This window comes from Vitis vinifera, chromosome 14, assembly GCF_030704535.1.
Source record: "Vitis vinifera cultivar Pinot Noir 40024 chromosome 14, ASM3070453v1".
Lineage (NCBI taxonomy): Eukaryota > Viridiplantae > Streptophyta > Magnoliopsida > Vitales > Vitaceae > Vitis > Vitis vinifera.
Genome location: NC_081818.1, coordinates 4200995 through 4227379, shown reverse-complemented (window position 1 = coordinate 4227379; position 26385 = coordinate 4200995). Strand labels below are relative to the sequence as shown.

The 26385-nt window shown below is 35.4% G+C and overlaps 4 protein-coding genes across 26 annotated transcripts; all 4 read left to right on the top strand.

Moving 5' to 3' along the window:
- Positions 1–80: 80 nt before the first annotated feature.
- On the top strand, positions 81–2610 carry LOC100258819 (probable LRR receptor-like serine/threonine-protein kinase RKF3). The gene is made up of 2 exons (XM_010661739.3): positions 81–365; positions 779–2610. The coding sequence occupies exon 2, from the start codon at positions 783–785 to the stop codon at positions 2424–2426; it is 1644 nt and encodes a 547-aa protein (XP_010660041.1). The 5' UTR covers positions 81–365; positions 779–782; the 3' UTR covers positions 2427–2610.
- A 1181-nt stretch (positions 2611–3791) lies between these two features.
- LOC100264207 (sugar transporter ERD6-like 8) lies at positions 3792–10870 on the top strand. 6 transcript variants are annotated; one of them, XM_059742450.1, is made up of 22 exons: positions 3801–4054; positions 4454–4573; positions 5104–5156; positions 5617–5718; positions 5904–6080; positions 6694–6756; positions 6970–7059; positions 7157–7216; positions 7304–7369; positions 7469–7534; positions 7866–7941; positions 8148–8212; positions 8514–8606; positions 8776–8856; positions 8945–9029; positions 9120–9163; positions 9230–9292; positions 9394–9453; positions 9531–9584; positions 9938–9997; positions 10088–10202; positions 10465–10870. In XM_059742450.1, the coding sequence occupies exons 5-22, from the start codon at positions 5919–5921 to the stop codon at positions 10575–10577; spliced, it is 1416 nt and encodes a 471-aa protein (XP_059598433.1). In that variant the 5' UTR covers positions 3801–4054; positions 4454–4573; positions 5104–5156; positions 5617–5718; positions 5904–5918; the 3' UTR covers positions 10578–10870. The 6 variants fall into 6 exon arrangements, with proteins under 6 accessions (XP_059598437.1, XP_059598435.1, XP_059598436.1 ...); XM_059742454.1 differs by lacking the exon at positions 9531–9584 and having other exon boundaries at positions 3792–4054; XM_059742452.1 differs by lacking the exon at positions 5617–5718 and having other exon boundaries at positions 3798–4054; positions 5909–6080.
- Positions 10871–12152: 1282 nt separating this feature from the next.
- On the top strand, positions 12153–19989 carry LOC132255020 (sugar transporter ERD6-like 8). Of its 7 annotated transcripts, none has more exons than XM_059742441.1 (20): positions 12153–12967; positions 14787–14888; positions 15051–15233; positions 15692–15754; positions 15975–16064; positions 16164–16223; positions 16311–16376; positions 16476–16541; positions 16915–16990; positions 17216–17280; positions 17586–17678; positions 17838–17903; positions 18011–18095; positions 18186–18229; positions 18376–18438; positions 18539–18598; positions 18682–18735; positions 19084–19143; positions 19234–19348; positions 19664–19989. In XM_059742441.1, exons 2-20 carry the CDS (start codon positions 14835–14837, stop codon positions 19777–19779), a joined length of 1479 nt encoding a protein of 492 aa, XP_059598424.1. In that variant the 5' UTR covers positions 12153–12967; positions 14787–14834; the 3' UTR covers positions 19780–19989. The 7 variants fall into 7 exon arrangements, with proteins under 7 accessions (XP_059598424.1, XP_059598423.1, XP_059598426.1 ...); XM_059742440.1 differs by having other exon boundaries at positions 12154–12967; positions 17838–17918; XM_059742443.1 differs by lacking the exon at positions 14787–14888 and having other exon boundaries at positions 12154–12967; positions 15056–15233; positions 17838–17918.
- Positions 19990–20362: 373 nt separating this feature from the next.
- Positions 20363–26303, top strand: LOC104881447 (sugar transporter ERD6-like 5). 12 transcript variants are annotated; one of them, XR_787495.3, is made up of 19 exons: positions 20377–20815; positions 21532–21594; positions 22137–22226; positions 22337–22396; positions 22806–22880; positions 22963–23028; positions 23109–23184; positions 23268–23332; positions 23559–23651; positions 23796–23876; positions 23958–24042; positions 24129–24172; positions 24257–24319; positions 24394–24453; positions 24564–24617; positions 25046–25105; positions 25214–25328; positions 25429–25660; positions 26223–26303. XR_787495.3 is itself a non-coding variant. In XM_010661759.3 (18 exons), exons 1-18 carry the CDS (start codon positions 20606–20608, stop codon positions 25551–25553), a joined length of 1485 nt encoding a protein of 494 aa, XP_010660061.1. In that variant the 5' UTR covers positions 20377–20605; the 3' UTR covers positions 25554–25909. The 12 variants fall into 12 exon arrangements, 9 of the variants coding, with proteins under 9 accessions (XP_010660061.1, XP_010660063.1, XP_010660062.1 ...); XR_787494.3 differs by lacking the exon at positions 26223–26303 and adding an exon at positions 25926–26050; XM_010661759.3 differs by lacking the exon at positions 26223–26303 and having other exon boundaries at positions 25429–25909.
- The last annotated feature ends 82 nt before the right edge of the window (positions 26304–26385 follow it).

The following is a 26385-nucleotide window of genomic DNA, read 5'->3' as shown; positions in this document are numbered from 1 at the left end:
TTTGAAGCAAAATTATCACATGGGATGGACATATCTCGGAAGAACAAAAAAAAAAAAAATCATTTTTTACCACTTTTCATAATCCTAAACTAGGTGGGATTGAATTTTCGACCTTCTAAATTGTATACCTACCAAAGTAGGGGATTGAATCAATATTTGATGAGATAAGTCTTCTTTCAGGGTCCATTTCATGTCAGGTCAATTAGGTATTGAAGACAAGACATACATTTCCATGTACAAGCTGGACATTCCTTTGTCTTCTTGTAATGAACCCCTTCTGCATGGTGTTTCCACAGGTGGCATATGTTTGGAGTCATAGCACCAACCAAAGAATGCCTAATCTGAAAGAGATCTGAAGTTGATCGGTGAGTGAACCATTTAACTCAAAGACCCCATGTGAAATTTCTCAGAAAATTCTCTCAATATCCGTAAACCAAATCATATCTGATAGCGTCATGTCTATAGAATATAGAATGTACAGCAATGTGTACTAATATTAAAGAGTTTTCCCCTGTTTAAAAGTCAGTTATGACCCTTTCCAACATTAGCTGCCGCCCATCCTTCACTAACTACCAGAACTAGCACTTCAAAATCAGTTATGGCACCTTCCCATGGAACCTAGCTTCCCAATGTCTTCCTTCCTATCCATTGTCTTTGCATTAGGGCTAATCTTAGGGTTTTCCCGGGTTAGTTTCGCCCTCGAAAATGGCTACAAAATTTCACATAGAAAACTAGTTGAACCCGGTCCCTCATGTCCTCTGAACTTTGATGTTTTCAGGAAAATGGTGGTGGAAGGCATTCCCAGGCCTTCTTTTCGTGATGTCCCAACACAGTGCAATTATGTTCTTGAAGGGATCCGCGTAATTCGATCTGAATACCTCCGAACCGATGGGTACTTTCTTCCTCCTTCAAGTACTACCAAGGTTTGTTGGGAGTCCTACCGGCTCTTGGTAAGCGACTTGGTGAGTGGTTTTGACATAGAATTGGCTTGTGGCTATCATCCTGAATGGGTTTCAGAGAGTTGTATGAATATTTCATCTGGGTCAGAGTTTGAAAGCTTGATTCCAGAGTCCAAGTTGCAGGAAGTTAGGTGTTACTGCAACCAGTCTCTGGGCAATAGTACTTCTTGTGCATTGTGTAAAGAGAATTTGGGGAGTCTCCAGGCATCTTACCTTAGTGGATCAGGGATTGGAAATGCCTCTGACTGTGCTGGATATTCCTTTATGTATGCAGCTGGTTGGGTTAATCCATATGGCCCAACAGATGTTGCCACTGCGAAGTGTCTGTTCTCACTTGACTTCTCCCCACATCATATAAGAAATAAGAGATATAAGATTCTGATTTCTGGGGCTGTGTTAGGTTGTGTTATTGGGTTCTTTGGGGCTTTTGCAGCAGCTTGGTTTCTCTGGACAAGACACAGAAAATTGGAGAGGGAGATGGAAGTTTGTGCTAAAATGGAGACTAGTTTGGACTCAGGTTTTGGCTCTATGACTGGGAGTGACACACTGGTGAAGTTCAAGTTTGAGGAAATCAAAAGGGCTACCATGAATTTCTCAAGGGAGAATATAATTGGGCAGGGAGGATATGGGAATGTCTACAAGGGGATACTACCAGATGGGTCTGAAGTTGCCTTCAAAAGGTTCAAGAACTGCTCTGCATCTGGGGATGCAGTTTTTACGCATGAAGTAGAGGTCTTAGCTAGCGTTAGGCACATGAATCTTGTTGTTTTGAGAGGCTATTGTACTGCGACGGTTCCCATGGAAGGCCACCAGAGAATAATTGTGTGCGACTTGATGCCTAATGGAAGCCTCCATGACCATCTTTTTGGATCAGTGGGAAAGAAACTCAGCTGGCCAATTCGCCAGAACATTGCCCTTGGAACAGCGAGGGGGCTGGCTTATTTGCACTATGGGGCACAGCCAGCTATCATCCATAGAGATATCAAAGCAAGTAACATACTTTTGGATGAAACTTTTGAGGCAAAAGTGGCAGATTTCGGCCTTGCAAAGGTCAATCCAGAGGGGATAACACACTTGAGCACCAGAGTGGCTGGGACTCTTGGCTATGTTGCACCAGAGTATGCCTTGTTCGGGAAGTTAACTGAGAGAAGCGATGTTTACAGCTTTGGGGTTGTGCTTTTGGAGCTTCTGAGTGGGAAGAAAGCATTCATGGCAGCCAATGGACCACAGGCTTTGCTTTTGACAGAATGGGCTTGGTCATTAGTGAAGGAAGGAAGACCAATCGATGTTGTGGATGAAGAAATGCCTGAATTGGGGTTGACAGAAGTAATGGAGCGGCACGTTCTTATTGCTGTTCTTTGTTGCCATCCAGTGTTAGAATCTAGGCCAACAATGGACAAGATTGTGAAGATGTTGGAAACCAACCTTCCAATTCCATCCATTCTTATAGCATCTGCTGCATTGTGAACAGAAGTAACCACATAATGGTGAGTTGTATTGTGATTGGGAAGCAGTAGTCTGACACTGTGATTGGTTCTACCCCAGGTTCTAGGACATACCTGGCTCCATCCATTTTCTGCTTCACAAGTGTATATCTTTATATCCATTTTGTACAGAGAATCAATGAAAGATACTGGTTAAATTGTGCTTATGCTATTGAAATCTTTTCCTGGACTTCGAAGTTTAATGACTTCCATATGCATTAGCAAAGATTAGAGCACAAACCAGAGGCCCCCATATATAAGCCCAAACAATGTTAGTAATCAATCACTCACTCACGCCAACACTCCCACTCAATTTTGCTAGAGCGCCCACGTCAATGAGCAGGGTGAACCTCTCTCTAATAGTAAATAACACCATATTAAGTCCTAAGTAATATTAGTAATCAATCGATGTGGGACATTAGAGTTCTTTCCTTTCTATGTCATACTTGATTTTGCTCACTCTCCTAAGAATGCTTAAAGAATCAGTTTATAGAGATCCAACTTTAGGTGCATTGAAATCTAGGCCTAATAAACATATAAGTATTGTGGATTAGGACATTATTTACCACCTGATCCATCAATCAATTTATCAAGTACAAACAAAAACTTACTCTATATATATATATATATATATAGAGAGAGAGAGAGAGAGAGAGAGAGAGAAAAGTTATTCTTAGTCTTAATCAAATAATATTCTGCTTTTCTTGCTTTTTTATAATGGAGTAGTATGATGAGAATACACCTGCAATTTCTAGGAAAATGGTTTCTTTCTCCAAGCTTGTGAACCAATTATTATCTGTCAAACTTCCATTTATATACTAAGTTGATCCTAACTTGAATAGAATGGAATGAATCAAAAGTATATTTTTATTGAATAGAATGGATTAAGATTAGAATGAAATCATCTTTCTTAATACAAAGTGCAACCCTCTTTTGAGAAACAAACAAAGTGGATTTAATTATAGGGTTGAAAGTTCAAAATAAAATTCTCTTGGGCTCCACTTTTATTATCATTTTTTAAATTTTGTACCTAACCTGATACAAATTTTTCCACAAAAAAATAAATAAAATAGCAAAAAGTTTAAAGTATCGAAGAGACGGACACGAAATCCTTTATTGGAATTATTAAAAGTGTACAATAAAATTTAGACAATTGGATATGAATACAAACAATAAGATTAAATTATAAAAAAAAAATATATCAGGTCTAATCAATGGGATTAATGTATAAAATAATAAAATAATATTTATGATAGTGGGATCAAATGAAATGAACAGTCGAATTTAGAGAGTAGTGTCGTTTTGATGGGCAAATTTTCAAAACGACGTCGTTTGAGGACGCGGTGAAATTCAAAGGAAACGGAAAAATCCGAGCGGTTTCGTTTTGAATTGAACCTTCCTCAACCTCAAGAATGGGCGTGTGAACTGCGTTTTGCAGTACCCATCAGAAGCAAAGCCCCATACCCTCTCTCCTATCAATTGCAGGACTTGGATGAAGAAGAAGAAGCTTGCGCTCTGTTCCACGCCAGAAAATGGCTGCATTTATTTATTCTTTTTCAAACCTTAAAATCCTAAAAAGCCCACAGTTTTTTTGGTCTGGTTCTTCTATTGGTATGTATTGCTTATACCCATGAGAGGATAAAGAACCTTTTTTATTTTTTATTTTCCTGCTAATATATATTCAATGCACCTCAATTCTGGCACTGGCATTCTTTTTTGCGCACAATGATAAATGGGGTTGCCAATAACCTGATCAATCATTGCCATTATGAAAATTTCATTTCTTGTGGTATGGGTTTGAGATTATCTTTTCTCTAGGTAAAATTTTGATTTTACATTCATATGACCATTTTAATCTACTGAATGAGTGATTGATCCCATTTATGGTGATGTGCTCTTGAATCTCAAGAAGCTGATCAAGTGAAAGTTTCTATCTTTGCATTGTGTGATTAATGCATAGCATCTACTTTTTCTTGCTTTACAATGGACTATTACTTTTGGGCTTTGCAGATTGGGATTTTGTAGGAAATACTTTGGATGGGAATTAGCCTTGTGATTTCTATTACAAGGTTACTACAATCTTGTGAATTTAACAAATTATGGCAATTTGAGATACCCCTTGGATTGGAGGTGAGTTTATCATACATGTATTTTACTTGGGGATTTTTTTTTTCCCTGCTTTCCATGGAAAAGCAATAAATATTTCCTCAAATATTTATCAAACATAAAATCTACATATTTGTTTATCTTTCTTTTATGTCAAAGTTGGCCTATAAGTTAAAGAAAGACGAGGCTTAAGGTGAGATAGTTTTAATGGTTGGATTAGTTCTATGGCAATTTGATATAATTGAGTTGGATGGTTTAAGATGACCTTATATTATCTTAAGTAACTAGCTTTCATAGCACAAATGACTCATGATAAATGCGCAACTACATTTTTTTTGGTATTTGATTAGTTTTTTGTGTGGTTAATGTGTGATAAACTTGAATCAGAAGGTTTATTTTGAACTTTTATAGCATGTTTATTGTAAAATACCAATTCTAGCTCCGAATAAATGCATAGCTTAAAATGGAAGGTTTCATTGAAATCTATGTGCTGTCATGATATGCTTGAATAACATCCACGTTAATGTTATGCATGCATTGTGTATGCGCAACAGCTAGTTGACAGAATGCATTGTGTGTGCGCGACAGCTAGTTGAGAGAATGCCAGGTAAGAACTAGAAGGACTTCTGGGAGTTCTGCATTTACAGTGCCCTGTCTATTTTGTATTACAATCTTTTTGGCTGATTTTATACTGAGTTAGTTGGTTTTAGATGGACAATGTCAAATGGCTCATTATTCCCAAGTTGTAAATACGAACGAATAAAACATGTTTCTGGAAATATGAAAATATCACAATACATGGTGTGATAATGTTTATGTAAGTTCAAAATCTGAAAAAAAATGATCTTTCTAACACAATTTAAACTTAAGATAAAAGGCATTTTTCCAGGGGAAGGTGTGATGGCCACAAAATGAAAGTAAATAAGAGTAAATTTAGAAGCAATGTAATACCCTTTGTTCTATACTCACTTGATGGTGTTATTAATGCTGATGACTCTGATTAGATGAAATGAGAATAATGACAATCCCAGTGACTCGGCTTTCTGTGTTTTCCTTTACCCTCTCAGGTAATCTGATTCATGCTTGGCATTTCGGTTGCACTTTTTCAGTATAAATATATGCTTCTCAGAAAATGCATCATTAGGTTGAAGACTCTGGAAGAGCTTTAGGTTGGTAGTCTGTTTCACTTATTAGGATGAGCTTTATGGACTCGACTTGTTTCAGAGATTTGGTCATGTGGGCCATATTCATGGCTAAGCACATGATTCTTTGAATTCTTCCTGATCGTTTTCCTTCTTGTTCTTCTGCATAAACTCCTTTGTCTGTTCTGTTCTTCCTTTCCTATTTCATGTAGTGTAGGTAGGAAAAAATGGCAACCAGACAAGATGTTGAGAAGGGTAATGACACTATAACAAAGCCACTTATTGGGCAAAAAAAAGAAGTACAAATCCAGAGCAACAATGGTGGACTATGGGTGGTTCTTCTTAGTACATTGGTTGCTGTCTGTGGCTCTTTCGAGTTTGGGTCATGTGTAAGTATTGAGATCTCTTCTAATGGTGTGTTTACCTCATTTTGGCTTGAACATGATTTTCGGAGTTGATGAACTTGGAAAGAAATGGAAACAAATTCTACTAGCCATACCTACAAATCAATTAGCCACAACATTACTTGATTTGATAGGATTTTAAATGGATTGTTGTTGCAGTTGATCTTGTTGTAGACTGTTTTCTGTGCTAGGAAAATGCATATCCCAGAAATAATTCTAGAGGCTTGTCAGTGCTATGGTGCTTGCAGCACAATGAAGCATTCTATTCTTGTCAAAAGATACTATTCTCCAAAATCGCATTCTTTGCCTTTATATCCACTATTTTATTTTTTGGTTGTTGTGTTCTGGGAAATAGGTCATCTCATAGTGTACAAATACTTTCAAATGAATATTCATGTGAACAACAAAATCATGATGTTACTATCTTGTCTTTCTTTCCTTCTACCTTTCTTTTTTTTTTTTGTTGTGAACTTATTGTGGTACCTGCCTCATATGGAAAAACACTTAGATCTGTTTATGTACATTTTTTTTATTGATTTTATTTTCCACTGGCAAAGGTAGGGCTTGTTATCTAACTTATAAGCTATTGGCTATGCAGGTAGGATACTCTGCACCTGCCGAGTATGGTATAATGGATGACCTTGGGATATCTTACTCAGAGGTCCACTTGTAACTTTATATTGATCATACCTTCATAATTGAATGTTTATAACATTTTGGCTCATCGTTATATACCTGATAGATCCATACAAAATTTATACATGATATCATAGTGCATTGGCAACTTATTCTGCAATAGACAAAAAGCTAGTGTTACTGATTAAGTTCTTACAATTTGAATATCAAGTTTGATGGAAACTTATGTAAAATGCAGTACTCATTTTTTGGGTCCATATTGACCATTGGTGCAATGATTGGTGCTATCACGAGTGGGCAGATTGCTGATTTTATTGGTCGAAAAGGGGTAAGATGGAGGATACTCTGTCAAGATTGTTCATATTTGAGCATTTTTCCTGCACAAACCTTCTCTCACAACTTGCTTTCTTTGTGGGTGGAATCAGGCCATGGGGATGTCGTCCATGATCTGTATAGCAGGATGGTTCACAGTCTACTTATCTTTTGTAGGATATCTCCAATTTTCAATTATAATTTTGATATATTTGTATATGCTTTTCTTCATGTTTTACCCTCTGGATGTTTCAATGTAGGGATCTTTTTCCCTTTATTCTGGGAGATTTTTACTAGGATATGGAATTGGTGTTCTTTCTTATGTGGTATGCTTTTATGTGGAGCTTCTCTTCTTGGATATGAAATTCCGATAAATATGCAACTTAAGAAGCATTAAACATCTCTCTCTTCCTCTGGATGAACAGGTACCAGTCTTCATTGCTGAAATAACACCTAAGAATCTTCGAGGAGCACTAGCAACAGCAAATCAGGTAGAAGTTTTTATTTTATTTTATTGTTTGCATTGTTTTCAGAAGCAATTTTGTTGAAGAATAATTTATAATGGAATGATTTCAATGTGATTTATTAGTAGATCCAGTTAGTCTAAAAATTAAGTAATTGGACATGTAAACTGAGAAGAATTCTTTTCGAATTTGAAATGGTCACCTGATTCAAAAACTTCTAAAAGGATTCAAGTAGAAGCATTATTCCTCAAAGTTGCTTCCAGAAACAATCTTGTTCTGAACAGCTTATAGTGGGCATTTGGCTTTTGTTTTCATCACCATTGTTAAGCCTTTTACGGGCAATCTACTTGCTTCGCAGCTCTTTATTGTCACTGGCCTGTTCATTGCCTATGTTATAGGTGCAATCGTAACATGGAGGATATTGGCTTTAACAGGTATCTTCAAATGCTCTACAATTATTCTTGTTAAAGAAAAACACTTCAACTATTTAATTTCATCTATGACTATACCTGCTGAATGCTAAGCATGAACTCTTCAAATTATTGATGTTCATATAGGATTATCCATTAGCAGTTGAGATAATGAGAATGAATATAAGTTCTTGAACATAAGATTTACTCGCATTTGGATTAATATGCAGGAATTGTCCCATGCATGGTTCTTCTCGTGGGTCTCTTTTTCATTCCAGAGTCCCCTAGATGGCTGGTAATATCAAGTTGTGAATTCCAACTGAGCTGCAAAATTTTTATCTGATTTTGATTGAATTTTTGTAAACCTTCTGAATTTGTTCAACATTTTCTATTAAAAATCTCCATGAATTTGAAAATCTTTCAAATAATCCGCATTATTATAGGATTCCTTCCAAATATTGACAAGGGCTAAAAATGGTTTCTAAACCAAATCATAATACTTTGGGTGCTTGAACAAAGTCATTGATATATGTGTTTGTGGGGAGCAATATAGATTTTGGTGCATCTCTGGGTACAAACTGAATTTTGTGCTGCAGGCAAAAGTTGGCAATGAGAAAGAATTTAAACTTTCACTACAAAAGCTTCGGGGCGCAGATGCTGATATTTCTGAAGAAGTGGCTGAAATCCAAGTAATCCTGGAGTCTCTTTAGCACTTGAATATAATTCTTTCTTACTGTGTCCTTTTTCTGATTTTGTTTCTCCTGTTTATTTCAGTTCCTCATAACCATAGTGCTTAGGGACAAAGAAAATTTGACATATGGTATAAACGAGATTGCAATTCTCTTTGTCATTTGACAGGAATATATAGTGACTCATGAGCTCCTCCCTAAAGTCACAATAATGGATTTGCTTGGTAAACAAAACATCCGCTCAGTCGTTGTAAGCATTGGTCTAATGTTGACATGATTTGTGTGTCCTTTTAATTCTCATGTTCTTATGCTCTCTTTCTGTCTCATTCCAAAAACAGGTTGGAGTTGGTTTGATGGTTTTTCAGCAGTTTGGAGGAATTAATGGAATTGTATTCTATGCTGGTCAAATCTTTGTATCTGCAGGTGAACTCCTAGATTGCTTAAGATTCTTCTTATTTGAGCTGTGTTTTCAAAATAAAATTATGCTTACTATCAGTTGATCTACAATCTCAGGAGTCCCTCCCAATGTTGGAGGCATTCTTTATGCTTGTCTACAGGTCTCTCTCTCTCTTTCTCTCTCTCTCTTGTTTTGCACTTGTTACTATTTTAATATTCTTCCTCAGGTCATTGTTACTGCATTTGGAGGAAGCTTAATTGACAGACTTGGGAGAAGACCCCTTTTGATAGTAGGCACTATTGAGACCATCCTTTTTTTAAGATTAATTTTTTGAGACCCCACATGAATCAAGAGAAAGAAGATTAAATTGAATCTTGTTTTTCATATTAGGTTTCTGCATATGGTATGCTTCTTGGCTGTCTATTAACTGGAACTTCCTTCCTTCTAAAGGTAGATATCAAGCTTACATATATTCCATCTTTATATCAAGTTCCTTCAACTTCTAACAGATTGAGATTGTTAACCAGGCCCATCAGCTGGCAACCAATTTGGTTCCAATCCTTGCAGTGACTGGCATTTTGGTAACTATATAACATATACTAAAATTGAAACTCTGGAATGGCTCATTTCCTCCTGCATTAATATTGATAGGCTCTTGAGTAGTGATATTGAGGTTTCAGTTTTTTTACAAATATTTTCTCCTAGGCTGCATTCTGTAAACCTGGGAGTTTGTTACACAGACCGTGCACTGTCCCCATACTACAAAGAAGATTAATCATTTTATTGTAAAATTCAAATCTCAGCATGAAGGAAAATGACTTCCTTACTAATACATTCCTCCCTGTTCAACTGTATGGTTCTCTGTTTTTTTCCATATTTTATTTATCGTGAAAATTTTCATTACCTTGATGTATATATTTTTATGTGGATTCAGGTTTATATAGGCTTCTATTCAGTAGGATTAGGAGCAATTCCTTGGGTTATAATGTCTGAGGTAACCATGAATCTGTGAAGACCATCACTAATCATTGAAAATGAAATTACTAAGGAAATTCATGCCTAATTTAAGCTGCTTCTGATGCAGATCTTCCCACTACACATAAAGGGAACTGCTGGAAGCCTAGTGACATTAGTGAATTGGTGTGGTTCTTGGGCTGTATCCTACACTTTTAACTTTCTCATGAATTGGAGCTCACACGGTATGTTCTGCATTTTTTTCCCATATAGCTGTCAAGTCTAAAATGTTATGCACTCCAAGAAAATTTACATTTAGGACAAAATCTTTCAAGCAAATTTTGGAATTATGCCATTACCTCTTTCAGCATTTTTCCTATGTAGTGTTTTTACTCTTCCAAAAAGAGGGTAAAAATTTTCAGGCCTTGGAACCGAATTTTAGAATTCTTGGTGTTCGATAGAATTTTGTTAAACTAATGATGTCCACTAAACGATATGGTCTTTCAGGTACATTTTTTGGATATGCATTTGTTTGTGCAGCAGCCGTAGTATTCATAGTCATGCTGGTACCTGAAACAAAAGGCCGAACTCTTGAAGAAATTCAAGCTTCCATGAACTGATTAATTTCATATAGAAACAATATAGTTACAAATAACTGGTGCATCTTTCAATGGAGCCATTTAGAAAGGAAGATCATTTGATCTTTTCCAAAATAAAATTCAACCCATCGATTCTGTTGCATTGTTCTATGGCTTTTGTCATCACTATTACTACCTTGGTTCTGTATTTCCGAGGATCTACTAAGGTCTTTTTCTTGATTTGCTTCTTCAATAGGCTCAATGAGATATCATATGGTTTGTCCCAAATCAAACAAATTCAAAGTAGTAGATTGAAGAACCTTTTTGAGTGTAAAGCATCAAGCTATTTATCAATTATCATGGCCAAGTAGTATTTTTGTTTTTTGTTTTTCCTGTTTTTGTTAATTTCGAATTAGTTACTTTTAGTGGATTGATAAACTTGATTACAACATAATGTATTAGATCATTAGTCATTTAACCAAATTGATGGGCTATTGAGAGTGACCCATGTTCTTATTGTTATCAACTTTCTGGATTTTGGATGGAAGCATGGAAAGTCAGGGACAAAAGGAGACAATTGAATTGAATTCAACATGACCATTAGGCATTTTGAAGATGGAGACCAGAATAATGAATAAATATTAAAAGAAAAATGCACAAAAGAAGATCTCTTTTGATTTTGACTATGAAAGAAGTGTTGGAGCCATTGGCAAAGTTTGACACAATTTGCCAACATAATATGAACTCAATATGCTTTTCGCGAGTTTGGATTGAGTGTAAATGAGTTTGGGTCAAATTTGTGTCGACTTATATAACTTATTTAATAAATAGGTAATTGTTGGGTCAATCCGTATAACACGAATTTAACCCGAATTGACCCATATAATAATCTCACCATTAACTTCATTATTTTTTTAAATTATTTAACTCATATTTGACTCATTCTAAATTTGTTTTTAAATAAATAATTCAATTGTGTTACGTTTAGGTTGAGGTATGTAATAAAATACTTAGGTTTTGACATGACACAAACATGATCCATCAACATGAATTGCTATCCCACATAAAATTAGTTTGGAATAAGGTGCGGATTAACTCTATGTGACCTAACTCAAAACGAACTTAATACTGGGTAATTATTTTTAATATTCAAGGTGGATTTGAGTTAAAGATTTTCAATTTAAATTCAATTTGGATTGGGTTCATTCAAGGTTTGGATGACTTAAGCCTAACCGAAATCCAATTTTAATTTTTTTTTATACTATTTATAATGCATATTATACTATATAATAAAATGCTTATTTTATTTTATTTTTATATTTTTAAGAAAAAATAACAACTATAATGATATAATGATATAATATACTTTTTCATTTTATAAAAAAGATAAATAAATTTATTTTTATTTTTTATTGTTATCTTTTTTTTTTTTTCATTTTCTATTTAAATTTTGATATAAATATATAGAAAAAAATTAGAAAAACATTATCAATAACTTTTGAATCATATAATCCATCAATCTAATTAACAAATATATTTATTTATAAAACAAATATATAAAAAATTAATTAATTTTTATTTATTTATTTATTTTTCTTTAAATGTTACCGCCATTTTCCATTTCGCTTCCTCTTCTTCCCGTTCCCACACGACGTTGATGCTTTCAAGAAACCCACCATAACAATGCCGGAATCAAAAGATGGGAAACTGTCGAGACCTGAAGAGGTCCGGCATTCTTGGAATTTTAGCCGATGAATCGGATAGGAGCTCCAAATTGTTCGGGTCTCCTTCCCGGCGTGGTGGGGTCGGAAGGGGCGGATTTGGAACTCCAAGAATCGGAAATGGCCATGGCCATGGCCGTGACCGGGCTGTTACAGATCGCCTCCGAATCCTCCGGCTGTGTTGCCATATTGGGATCCAAGAAGATCTCTTGGTGACATCACACATGTCGTTCGATTAAAGAACACGCCCTTAAGTGCTTTTCATCCCTCTGGTATTTTTCTTTGGAGTGCCTAATCCTGGTGAATCTAATTCCCATGTGGCCATTGAAAGGAGAAGGGCCCACTTGAGAGAAATTGAGGATGAGCGCATTCCTACTGCAATACCCTAGGAGCAGGATCCTTTACCCGCATCTACTGCTCAACTCGACCCTCCAAAGATTCTGCCTGATATCACTGATCAGACTGGTGGAGAATCAGATTTTCTCACACCCCATAAGAAACTCCTTCACTCAATTAACGCGGTTGAGAAAGCAATGAGGAAGAATTGGGGAAACTGTAGAGAATTCCAATGCAAAGAAGGCCCTGAGAGAAAAAAGGGGTATGTCAATGGGTCGATTGACGGAGTTTTGTTTGGAATTCAGGGAAATGAAGATGGAAACAACAGAACCGATAAGGATCAGAAGAAAGTAGAATTGACAACGAGCCTAACTGGTAAGATTGATCATCATCTGATGATTTCCTTCTTTTTTTTTTTTTGGGCCAGTTTACTTGTTTGCATGTAGGTTTTAGTTTAGAATCAGTAGGCAATTTTACTTTCAATGCCCAGAGTCTTTGTGGCCTACGACTTACTAGGCATGCTTGTTTCCTATTACTGTCACTTTCCGAATATGACAATGTACACAACAGTTGAATCTCAATATCTGATTCTTCACTTCCAAAGGCCATTAGGGTTGTTTATCATTTTAATTACATAGGTTTTCGAAGTGATTTTGTGCATTTGGATGCTTTGCTGGAGAATCATTGTTTAAGAACTGCATTGATATAAATAACATGAACTTAGGACCCTGAGAAGCAAGTGTTTATATCAGTGCTTTCAAAATCGGTCATTAAATAGGAAAAGTTATGATTGATGTCAGCATGATTTCATAAATATATAATTTATATATTATTACAAATTTAAATTAATTTTTATGTGTAATATTTAAGTGTGAAAATATATTAAAGACAAAATGATTTCATATTTATTATTATAAAAGCTTCCCTTATATAGGAAGGTAACCATCAACATTGAAGCATTTAAAGAACAAACCTCCTTATTGCAACTTTGCTGGCAACTCAAGCACAGGCTTAAGGTCTAACCATCAAGGAGAACAAAGAAGCAAAAAGCCTCTTCAAAGTGTTCAACCTCATTTACTTCTCCTTGATTGACTATTATGCCAATCATGACGATTGACACTACTTTGATAGCAAAGCAGTCGGTTGAAAGGGCTTAGACCATTAGCATACTTAAGAAAATAATTGAAAAAAAGGACTTGTAAATCGCTTTTATCCTATATAAGAATCCATTTTCTTGGTATGTGGGTGGGAGAAATAATATATATATTTCTTCGATTAATTTGATGTAAATCCTAAAATAAATTTTCTTTATAATTTTGGGATAATTAAATTAGAAGCTTGAGTCATGTCCATCTAATTTATGGATATTACATGGGGAAATTAGCGTTGATTACTAAGATTGAATAAAACCTTGATAATGATAATTCCAATAATTTAGACCCTGTTTTTTGTTCTAAAACAAATAGGAAAATACATTTGACTACTAGAAAACAGAAAACAATTTTATGTTCTTAAAAACAAAAAACAAAGTGTTTTTAAGATAATATATTTTAATTGTTTTCACTTGTTTTTTGAGCATTAAAAAAAAAGTTATACAAATATATAAATGATTAAATATAAAACACTACATATAAATTTTTAAAAAATCTTTAAAAAATGTAGAAAATAAGTTAAAAAACATTTTCAATTTCTCAAATAGACATTTATTTTACATCACAAAACAGTTTTTAAAAACTATCCTAAAAATTTGTTTTTAAAAACTATCCTATAAATTTGTTTTTAGAGCTGTCATCACAAACAGTTACCAAATAGCACCTTACCTATAGGGCCTTTAACCTTCTTTATATGCTTGGGTTATTTGACTCATGCTTGGTAGGGGTGCAATAGTTGTTGTTTTTGTCTATTTTTTCCTTGGATTAATTTGAGACAATTTTTTCTTTTTTTTCAAAATAATTTACAATTTGGTGTTGTTTTTACCCTTTTTTTCCCTTGGATTAATTTGAGACATTTTTAAAAAAAAATAATTTACAGTTTTGGGACTACCAAATTGGAAGCTTTAGTCATTTCCATCTCATTCATGCACATGCTATGATTCAGATTCTTCAAAATAAGAATAATGATAATCCCAATGACTCAGCTTTCCTTATTTTTCTTTACCTGCATGCCATGATCTGACTCATGTTTGGCATTGCAGGAGTGCTTTTGCAGTATAAATATAAGCTTTTCAGAAACTGCATCACATATGTTGAAGAGACCTGGAAAAGCTTTAGGGTGGTGGTCTGTTTCATTTGTTAGCGTAATGGGCTTTAAGGACTCAACTTATTTCAGAGAGTTGGTCATGTGGGCCATATTAATGGCTAACCACATGATTTTTCGAATTCTTCCTGATCATTTTCCTTCTTGTTCTTCTTCTTAAATTCATTTATCTGTTCTGTTCAACCTTTCCTATTTCATTAAGTGTAGGGAAGAAAAAATGGCCGCCAAACAAGAAGTTGAGAAGGGTAATGCCAATATAACAGAGCCACTTATTGTGCAAGAGAAGCAAGGAGAAGCACAAATCAAGAGCAACAATGGTGGTCTACGAATGGTTCTTCTTAGTATATTTGTTGCTGTCTGTGGCTCTTTCGAATTTGGGTCATGTGTAAGTATTGAGATCTCTTCCAATGGTGTCCTTGTCTCATTTGGTTTGAACGTGATTTCCTGAGTTAATGAACTTGAAAGAATATGAAAAAGCATTCTACTAGCCATATTCAGAAATCAATAGCCATTATATTATCTGATTTGATGAGACTCATATGAATTGGGGAAGCAGTTGATGTTGTAGGCTGTTTTTTTGTGTTACGAAATGCATATTCCAGAAAATAATTCTAGTGGCTTGTCATTGCAATGATGTTTGCTGCACAAGGAATTATACATTCGGTTGGTGTCAAAATATATTAATCTTTGAACTGCCCGCCTTTCTCTTTGTAACCAGTATTTTAATTTTCCTCTTATGAAAAACGCTGAATCGATTTATGTACTTTCTTTTCTTGATTTCATTTTCCATTGGCAAAGGTGGGACTTTGTTATTTTAGTGCTTATAAGCTTCTGGCTATGCAGGCAGGATACTCTGCACCTGCCCAGTATGGCATAATGAATGAGCTTGGGCTGTCTTACTCACAGGTCTACTTTTAACTCTTATCTTATTCAAAACTTCATAATTGAGCCTTCATAACATTTTTGGTCATTGTTATATCCAGATAAATTCATACCTCATTATGCATGATATCATTGTGCATAAGCAACTTAGTCTGCAATGGACCAAAAGCTGAAGTGTTTGTTATCAGTGATAAATTTCACCAATTTGAATATCATGTTTGATGGAAAATTATATCAATTGCAGTACTCAGTTTTTGGATCCATATTGTCCATTGGTGCAATGATCGGTGCCATCTCAAGTGGGTGGATTGCTGATTCCATTGGTCGAAAAGGGGTAAGAATAGAGGATACTTTGTCAAGATTATTCATATTTGGGTATTTATTACTGCACAAACCTTTTCTCACAACTTGATTTCTTTGTCGGTGGAATCAGGCCATGAGAATGTCATCCATGGTCTGTATTGCAGGATGGATCACGGTCTACTTATCTTTTGTAGGTTATGTCCACTTTTCAGTTATAATTTTGATATATTTTTGCATACTATTCTGCATGTTTAACCCTCTAGTGGTTTCAATATAGGGATCTGTTTCTCTTGATTCTGGCAGATTTTTACTAGGATATGGTATTGGTATTCTTTCTTATGTGGTATGCTTTGCTGTGCAGCATCTCTTCTTGGATATGTAGTTCTGATAAATATCTAAATTAGTAAACTTTAAACCTTTCTCTCTTTCTCTATATGACCAGATACCAGTGTTCATTGCTGAAATAACACCTAAAAATCATCGAGGAACACTAGCAACAGCAAATCAGGTACAAGAAGCACTGTTTCTCAATGTTTTCAGAAGCAAATTTATTGAAGAATAATTTATAATGATCATATAAATGATTTCAAATTGTATGACTTCAATGTGAATTGTTATTGAATGCAATTAGTCCAGAAATTAAGTGATTGGGCACGTTACCTTAGAAGAAATATATATATATATATATATATATATATATATATTATTTTTCAAATTCACAATGACTCCAATATTCAGAATCTTCTAAAATTCTTTAAGTAGAAGCATTATTCCTCGAACTTGATTCTAGAAATAATCTTGATTTGAATAGCTTATAATGGGCATTCGGTTTTTTGTTCATCATCATCAAGCCTTTTATTGGCAATTTACTTGCTTTGCAGCTCTTTATTGTTACTGGGTTGTTCATTGCCTTTGTAGTAGGTGCATTTGTAACATGGAGGACATTGGCGTTAACCGGTATCTTCAAATGCTCTACAATTGTTCTTGTTAAAGAAAGATACATTACAACTATTTGGTTTCGTCAATAACTACAGCTGCTAACCACAGATTATCCAAAATATTGAAGTTCAAATAGGATTATCCATTAGCTATTGAGATAATGAGAATTAAAAAAAGGGCTTAATGAGAACAAAATAAAAGTTCTCGAACATAAGGTTTACTGGCAACTGGATTAACATGCAGGAATCCTCCCATGCATGGTTCTGCTAGTGGGTCTATTTTTCATTCCAGAGTCCCCTAGATGGCTGGTAAGATCAAGTTGTGAATTTGAATAGAACTTAGAAATTTTTATCTGATTTTGAATAACCTTTTCAACCTTCAAAATGTTTTCAACATTTTCAATTAAAAATCTCTATGAATTTGAAAATCTTTTAAATAACCTGCAATATTATGGATCTCCTAAACATTGACAAGTTCTAAAAATGATTTCTAATCCAAATTTTAAATCTTTGGTTAAGAAACTTGAACAAAGTCATTGACATAAGTATAAGTGTTCCATAGGAAGCTATATTGATTTTGGTACCCTGTGTACTGCCCAAATTTTGTGCTGCAGGCAAGGGCTGGCTATGAGAGAGAATTTAAAGCTGAACTACAAAAGCTTAGGGGTGTAGAAGCTGATATTTCTGAAGAAGAGGCTGAAATCCAAGTAAATATGAAGCCTTTTTTCTTTCTTTCTTACTGAGTCCTTTTCCTGATTTTGTTTCTCATGTTTATTTCAGCTCTTTATAACCATAATGCTTAGCAACAAGGGAAATTTTCTCATAGTTAATAAATGTGACTGCTACTTTTTATTTTCTTTTGGCAGGAATATATGGTAACTCATCAGCTCCTTCCTAAAGTTGGCATAATGGTTTTGCTTGATAAACAAAATGTCCGTTCGGTCATTGTAAGCATTGCTCTCCTGTTGACATGATTTGTGGGTGTCATCTTAATTCTTGTGTTCTTATGCTCTTTTTCTCTCTCCCATTCTAAAAATAGGTTGGAGTTGGTTTGATGGTGTTTCAGCAGTTCGGGGGGTACAATGGGATTGTCTTCTATGCTGATCAAATCTTTGTATCTGCAGGTAAACACCTATATTGCATAATATTATTCGTATTTGAGCTGTATTGTGAAAATAAAGTTATGCTTACTGTCAATTGATCTATGATCTCAGGAGTCCCTCCTAACCTAGGAGGCATTCTCTATTCTTCTCTACAGGTATCTCTCTCTGTCTCTCTGTCTCTGGTTTCAATCTTATTACATGTTAATTTTCTTCCTCAGGTCACATTTACCTCTCTCTCTCTCTCTCTCTCTCTTTCTCTTTCTCTCTCTAGTTTGATTACCATGTTAATTTTCTTTCTCAGGTCATTGTTACTGCATTTGGGGCAAGCTTAATTGACAGACTTGGGAGAAGACCCCTTTTAATGGTAAGCACTGTGAGACCATTCCTTTTTTAAGATTAGTTTTTTGACATACTGCATAAGTCAAGAGAAAGGATATTAAATTAAATCTTGGTTTTCATTTTAGGTTTCTGCATTTGGTTTGCTTCTTGGATGTCTACTAACTGGAATTTCCTTCTTTCTAAAGGTAGCTCTCAAGCTTACATTAAACAATGTTCTCTACTTACATCAAGTCCCACCAACTACTAACGCATTGAAATTGTTAAGCAGGCCCATCAACTGGCACCCAATTTGGTTCCAATCCTTGCAGTGACCGGCATCATGGTAAGCACATGACATATACTAAAATCTTCTAACCATGAAACCCTGGAAATGTTCATTTTTTCCCAGCATATTGATAAGCTTGTGAATTGTGAAAATGGTACTGATGTTTCAGTTCTGATACAAGTATTTTCTCCTAGGCTGCATTCTGTAAATCCTGGAATTTGTTATACACTATCCACACATAGAAAACCAATCATTTTATTGTAAAATTCAACTCTCAACGTAAAGGAAATGGACTTCCTTACTAATACATTCCTCATTCAAGTGTGCGGCACTCTCTTCTTTCCATATTTTATTCATCCTAAAAACTTACATTGCTTTAATTTCTTTACTTTTATGTGGATTCAGGTTCATATAGGCTTCTATTCAGTGGGATTGGGGCCAATTCCTTGGCTTATAATGTCTGAGGTAACCATGAATCTGTGTAGCCTGTCCTTTTTAATCGAAAATGAAGTAACTGAGAAAATTCATTCCTAATTTAATCTGCTTCTGATGCAGATCTTCCCACTACATGTAAAGGCAATTGCTGGAAGCCTAGTGACATTGGTGAACTGGTTTGGTGCTTGGGCCGTATCCTACACTTTTAACTTTCTCATGAACTGGAGCTCACATGGTTAGTTCTGCATTTTATTTTCCCCCATATAGCTGTAGAGTCTTAAAATGTATTCACACTAGGAAAAGTTTAGATTTATGTTAAAATCTTTCTTTCTGTTTTCCATGGAGACCAAATTTTGTAAATCTGCCATGACCCATTTCAGCATTTTCCCCACACAGTGGTTCAATACTTTTCCAACAAGAGGACAAAAACTTTTTAGGACTTTGAGTATACGCTATGGAACCAAATTTAAGATTTTTCTTCTGTATACTGGTGGAGGGACATTGAACTGTGTTAAACTAATGATGTGCACATGATGATACGATCTTGCAGGTACATTTTTCGGGTATGCTTTTGTTTGTGCAGCAGCTATAGTATTCATAATCATGGTGGTACCTGAAACAAAAGGCCAAACTCTCGAAGAAATTCAAGCTTCCATGAACCGGTGATTGCCATGTCATTCAAGCGAGCTATACAGAGAGCAAGATCAGTTGAGTTTTTCGTTTATTCTTTGGTATTGTTCTATCATCAATGCGGTTCAGTGCCCTCATACATAACCATCAATAAATACCTCGTCTCTGTATTTTCCAAGGAAGATTGTGTTTGGATTTCTTGGTTTGTATCTTCCACAGAATCAATGACATTATGAAGTTTGTCGAGCCTTTTGAGTGTACATTGTCACGCTTTCTTGTCTCTTTGTATCATCATGGCCCAGAAAGATATTCAACTCTTTTTAAACAAAGGGAAAATTATATATTCCTCACATGATCTCACTCTATGGATTGTTATTATACTTTCAGCTTCACAAAAGCCCAAACTGACCAAAAAAAAAAGGTGGGAAAAAAACCACCAGTCACCAGTCACAATCAAAAGCAATTCAAGAAGTTAGGAACGGTAGGTATTTGAGAGTGGTTAGAATGTTAATCAGCCTCTCACATGATATTTGTGGTTTAAGCCAGTGACATGAAAGTATTGATTATTGAATAAAATATTAAAAATAATAACATATGGATTTTTCCTTAATAGAAAAAAACAAAAAAAACATTTGCTTTATTGTCAATGCTCTTCCCCCTCCACCCCCAACCCTTTCTTTTTTCTGTTTTCCAGTATGTGTTCCCTTCCACTTCCTATAATTGAAAAAGGCGGCCGGAATTACAAAGGCAATTGACCATCTGCCTTTCAAAGTAGGGAGAAAAAAGAGTAAACGGCCGACCCGCCGTGCCACATACTAACCCTTCTTGAGTCTGTTTTTCTCTCAAAATCTAGCAGAACGGGATGATGGGGAGAGACAGCTCAAATGGAGGACTCATCACAGCCTCCCTCCTTCATGGAGAAGTTAGGGATGAAGATGGTCCAATATCCATCAATGATCTTGAAGGTGGTGATGCACCACCGGCTGGTGGTGGTAGCTCTTCCTTTTTCACCATTGCTGTTGTTTTCAGCACCTTGATTGCTGTTTGTGGCTCATTTATTTTTGGTACTGCTGTGAGTGTCACCACCCACCCCCAATATTAATTGTCTTATATGCTTCTGTGCACATCATTGTACGAATTTTAGCTTCTTTTTGAATTTTGATAGACTTTGGAAATATTGAAATATTAGATTTTGTAGAATTTTTGAAATTAAATTGTCACATAAGACATCATTGAATTCATTTAGAAATGAAGTTGAAATTTATGGTTGCATCCGAATTTCAAATCTAATCTATGCAGCTGATGGGGTTTGACCGTTGGATGATCGCATAAATTAAGTTTATTAATCTGATTACCTTTTCATTTTCCAAAAGTGGGCCAGGTTTCATGTCATTTCTTGGCCCAGCTCTCAGTTGTTAAAGAACGGCCCACGTAGTGTGGGGCCGGGCTCGGTCCGGCCTGGCCCAGGTCAGAACTTGGTACCTCGCCATAGGAGACCGCCGGCGTCGGAGAGGTTCGCCGGCGCTGTTCGCTTCGTTCTTCAATTCTCCCAAACCTCGACTTCCAGTAGATAGAAACCCCAATTTATAGACCTGGAGCGCTCGTTCTCTCTCTCTTCCATTTTCATCCGAGACTCATCGAATTTTTTGAGTTTCTTTTGAGGTTGTTCTCGCTAGAAAACCTATTTTAGCCGTCCGTAGATTGACGTCGGCGCCTGGAATCTCCGGTGAAACGTAAAAAGGGAGCGGTTTTGGATGAAGTAATGGTTAGTTTATGGCTGAATTGCAGGTGGGATATTCATCACCGGCTGAGTCTGGAATCGTGAATGATCTAGGCCTTTCTACGGCAGAGGTGAAGTACCAATTGTTCCTCTTCTGATCCTAACCTTACTGCATTTCCACTGTATCATAACCCTATAAAATAAATTATACATTTGGCATAAATTTTGTTCTACAGTTGACTATTTTTAGATTCAGGCTCAAATGGAATCGGGTATCAATTAGAACCGAAATAAACAGAAAGAAAGTTGATTGATTTTAGATTCTTCTGTCTTTCTTATCAGAAAACTGAGCTGAGGATTCAGAAACTATTTGGTTAAATTTGACTCCAGTGTAAATTTTCTATGTAGAGCATAAAAACCTTATTGGATTTTGCAGTTATGCATGTAGGATAATGATATAAAGACAAATGTTGATAACATTAATCAGCTCTTTACTTCTAGAATGACCCCCAAAGCATTTTCAGTTCCTCATTTGGATGCAGCAATGATCTGCATATCAAAACATTTTTAGTGGAATATATTGCTTAGATTTCACATATGCCAATTCTCCTTCTTTCCCTTCTACATCAGCCTAACTAACTAATTGTTGTCTCCTGCCTTCTCCATTATGCAGTACTCCATTTTTGGTTCAATATTGACAATTGGAGGAATGATAGGAGCGGTGATGAGTGGGAAGATAGCTGACCTCATTGGTCGAAGAGGTGTAAGTCCTTTTGTTAGTATTTCAATGTCTATAGGTTTAGCGTGAAATTTGTAGCACCAAATACTTCAACACTTCAGTTCTTCTCAATTTTGGTTGATCTTGTAAATCAGGCAATGTGGGTTTCAGAATTCTTCTGCACAATTGGGTGGATTGCAATAGCATTCTCAGAGGTTTCTTAGCTTCCTTATCTTTCTTCTCTCCTAGGTTAAGCTTATGCTAAGTTTGATTGCTACACTCTAGAGGAATGATTTATTTGTCCTACCTTCACTAGAGACTATACGAAGCAGAACTATGCTAGAGTTTCTGGAGAACGACTCCAATTTAACTTTTTGCATCTGATTTCATTTAAGTATACTTGGTTCTATGTTCACTAACTTTTACTTGAAAAGAAGTTCAAAATAGGATATCAGAGGAAATCCTTTTTGTAGCTACACATAATTCTTTGAAATTTCTCCAAACCTACAATAAAAGGTAATCTTTTAAATGATTTAAATGGTGGAAACATCCAGTGTATTGAAATCAATAATCCTTCATTTCCATTTTTACCTGTGGCTTTTGACACTTAATGCCTGTTTAAAGGGTGCTTGGTTGCTCGACATAGGAAGGCTGTTAATTGGATGTGGAATAGGGGCCCTTTCTTATGTGGTAATTGCTGTAAGGTTTACATTCCACATTTTATGTGCTCATCCATGCGATTGATAATGATGATATACATTCAAGTTTCATTGTTGAACAGGTACCTGTCTATATTGCAGAAATAACACCTAAGAATCTTAGAGGACGATTTAGTGGACTTAATATGGTAGATATTTCAATTATAGCTAGATTTGGATTAAAAAAATCAACAAATTGTTTATGTGGTTATGCATTAACATTTCACAGTTGTTCATAAGCTGTGGCACTTCAGTAATGTATTTCACTGGTGGTGTTGTCACCTGGCGCATCTTGGCTCTAATTGGTTGGTTCGTCCTGTTCTTACCATGTTTTAATGCAATTTAATGTATTTTGGGAAAAGCAGTTTCTAATCTCTCTCATTTTCAGGAACTATTCCATGTTTACTACCACTTTTTGGTCTATTCTTTGTTCCGGAGTCTCCTAGGTGGTTGGTGAGAGTCCAGTTTAGAAATTTGCAGAAGTTGTTACTTCCCTGATGTTCATATATTGTGTTAAATGGAAAAAAGATTTGCTAATTCTGAAACAATCAGAATTACCAAGTTCAAAAGAAAATAACGCACAAAAGTTTATATATATATATATATATATATATATATATGCTTAGAAGTTCATGAATATGCATTTAAATGCTCAAATTATGAATGCAACTGTCTGCAGGCAAAGGTTGGTCGAGAAAAAGAGTTTGAAGCTTCACTACAACACCTAAGGGGAAAAGACACTGATATTTCTTTTGAAGCTTCTGACATCAAAGTAACATTTTAACTTACGATATATTCAAGAAAGAGTAATAATTTTTTATTTTTTTTTTCAATTTCTATTGGAAGGAAATATTTATTCTTTTCAACTGTTTTGGATGTAGAGCATTAAAGGAGATGGGCTTTTGTTATTTTACAGGATTACACAAGATATCTTGAAGGGCTCTCAGAAACCAGAATTATAGACATTTTCCAGAGGAAATATGCTTATTGTCTCACTGTGAGCGTCATATGTTCATCCTTACTATGTTACATACCTTTCTAGCTGTTTTTTATGCATGTGTATGTTGAATTGGTTTAGGTCGGAGTTGGATTAATGATAGTGCAAGAATTTGGAGGACTGAATGGTTTTGCATTTTATACGAGTTCCATTCTTGATTCGGCTGGTAAATCACGGATCCCTGAGGATGCCTCATGTATTTAATGGGGGGAAAACATGTTAAGTAAGATATGAGTTTTTTGTTTATGTCAGGTTTTTTGAGCAAGGTTGGAACTATGGCATATGGTCTTGTACAGGTTCTTAACTCTTTTAACAGTAATTTGAATGTGGGATTCTGCTTCATGTATTTCAGTGATTTGAATTTGGCTGTTCATTTGCAGATTCCAGCGACCATTTTAGGTGTGTTTTTATTCGATAAAATAGGGCGAAGACCTGTTCTGCTGGTGAGAAATAGAAAAAGAAATGGTTTTTAATGTGGTTGATTGAAAAGCCCACATGAATACACCATCGTTTGCAGGTTTCTGCAGCTGGAACATGCTTGGGCTGCTTCCTTACAGGATTGGCATTCCTCTTGCAGGTTTTTTTTTTTTTTTTTTTCTTTTGAAACCAACTCTTCTACTTTGCTGCCTCTTTTTTTCTGTCTTACATATTGTTATTTTCTGAAAAACCTGCTATTGCCATAAACAGGACCTTCACTACTGGAAGGAGGGAACTCCCATTTTGGCACTTGTTGGCGTATTGGTAAAGGATTTTAACCAAAATACAGTTGTTTTGTTTCTTGTTGCATTCATGTAAAAGGAAAACTGTAGTGGAAGATTCTTGTTTTCTTCATATGACACTCCTTGACTTTCCTTGTGCTGTCCTAGTCAATTAGAATGTGAGGTCTCTGAAGCACCAAGTATCCAATTCTTCTTCTGAAGCTTATATAGTCTGGAAGGCTTTTTTCTAGTTTTTTTCTTTTTTCTTTTTCCAATACACCTCCTCAATCCCCTTCAGTTGCCATTGCTTGGCTGCTAGCATGGCAAAATATGTAAGGTTGTGTCTTTCAGACAGAGTCCTACCATAGTTTGAAGGGCCATTGTTATTAAAACTTTTCAAGGGTTCAGATGGATTTTACATGGGGATGGATAAAATCAATTTATATTTTGGCTGTTTGATTCTGCAATCAGGTATTTAGCTCATCTTTTGTATTTGGCATGGGAGGGATACCATGGATTATAATGTCAGAGGTCAGTTCACTTGCTTTGGGTTTGATTTGTACTTCTTTTAACAGATTAACATGCACAATAAGGTTTACATTATTTCAGAAATACAATGAATGATTGGTCTCTATCCAGATATTTCCCATAAACATTAAGGGCCCAGCTGGAAGCCTAGTGACTTTTGTTTGCTGGTTTGGCTCTTGGCTTGTTGCTTGCACTTTCTACTTTTTATTTGAATGGAGCTCAGCAGGTGATACTTCTCTCTCAACTCTCTCTCTCTCTCTCTCTCTCTCTCTCTCTTTCTTCTCTCCCTCTCTCAACTTGCACATGACTGTTTGTACATTTTTCAGGAACATTTTTCATATTTTCGAGCATTTGCGGTTTAGGTGTTCTGTTCATTGCCAAACTCGTACCAGAGACCAAGGGAAGAACATTAGAAGAAATACAAGCATCCATTACTTACTTTCTGCAGTAAGATATACCTGGCATCCTATAAGAGATCAGATAATAATAAGGTGCCAGAAATCCAAGGAAGAACGCTAGAAGAAATACAAGCTTCAAATACCTACCTTCTGCAATAAGGTAGACTGTACGTGTTATAAGGCATCTTTATATGCACTTTGTCACCTGCTTGTATCTCAGCACATTACAGAGAAATTTAATTTCCTATATATAATGTACTTGATTCGACCAAACCCTTTGCATTGCCACTCAAGTCTAAACTACTTTCTCTTTTTCTTTTGGGTTATTTGATTAAAAGAAAAGAAATAATCCGAAAATTATAAAGATAATTTTTTTTTATAGTAGTTGAGCAGTCATCTTTGATCTCTACTCTTTTTGTTTTGAGGTACATGATGAGAAGACTATGACAGACACCTTTGTGATTTTGCAAGCAATCCCACCTCTGGTCCCAATTAAAGAAAAGCAGGGTTGGGTGAATCAGATTCTAATATTGTAACGCCCAAGTTTTTTTTAAAGGGTAATTTAGGAAATTCATAATAATGATATTAAATTAATTAATTAATTAATTAATTTAATAAAATGGAAGAGGGGTGAAAATGTAATTTTACGAATAATACCCTAGGTATAAATAAAAAATTTCTCTTTTTTCCTGTTCTTTTCTGAATCGCATTCCTGTTCGCAGAGAGTTTCCCGAAACGTGAAATTGAGGTCAGATTTCAAAATTTGAAGAACAAACCTTTATAGGTAAGATTCTAACCCCTAGATTATTATTTTAGATTTCATTAGTTAATTTCAAGTACATTAGATATATTTTTTTTGGACAACCCCAAATCTAGATTAGGGTT

What these genes read in the sequence shown, in the direction of transcription:
- LOC100258819 (XM_010661739.3), top strand. Translation starts at nt 783, where the DNA reads ATGGTGGTGGAAGGCATTCCCAGGCCTTCTTTTCGTGATGTCCCAACA.
- LOC100264207 (XM_059742452.1), top strand. Translation starts at nt 5,919, where the DNA reads ATGGCAACCAGACAAGATGTTGAGAAGGGTAATGACACTATAACAAAG. An exon ending in CTTTCGAGTTTGGGTCATGT is followed by an intron (nt 6,081 to 6,693) that starts GTAAGTATTGAG and finishes TTGGCTATGCAG; the next exon opens with GTAGGATACTCTGCACCTGC. An exon ending in CAGAGTCCCCTAGATGGCTG is followed by an intron (nt 8,213 to 8,513) that starts GTAATATCAAGT and finishes TTTGTGCTGCAG; the next exon opens with GCAAAAGTTGGCAATGAGAA.
- LOC132255020 (XM_059742440.1), top strand. Translation starts at nt 14,835, where the DNA reads ATGTTGAAGAGACCTGGAAAAGCTTTAGGGTGGTGGTCTGTTTCATTT. An exon ending in CACTAGCAACAGCAAATCAG is followed by an intron (nt 16,542 to 16,914) that starts GTACAAGAAGCA and finishes CTTGCTTTGCAG; the next exon opens with CTCTTTATTGTTACTGGGTT. An exon ending in TTCTCTATTCTTCTCTACAG is followed by an intron (nt 18,230 to 18,375) that starts GTATCTCTCTCT and finishes TTTCTTTCTCAG; the next exon opens with GTCATTGTTACTGCATTTGG.
- LOC104881447 (XM_010661759.3), top strand. Translation starts at nt 20,606, where the DNA reads ATGATGGGGAGAGACAGCTCAAATGGAGGACTCATCACAGCCTCCCTC. An exon ending in GCGCATCTTGGCTCTAATTG is followed by an intron (nt 23,185 to 23,267) that starts GTTGGTTCGTCC and finishes TCTCATTTTCAG; the next exon opens with GAACTATTCCATGTTTACTA. An exon ending in CATGGATTATAATGTCAGAG is followed by an intron (nt 25,106 to 25,213) that starts GTCAGTTCACTT and finishes GTCTCTATCCAG; the next exon opens with ATATTTCCCATAAACATTAA.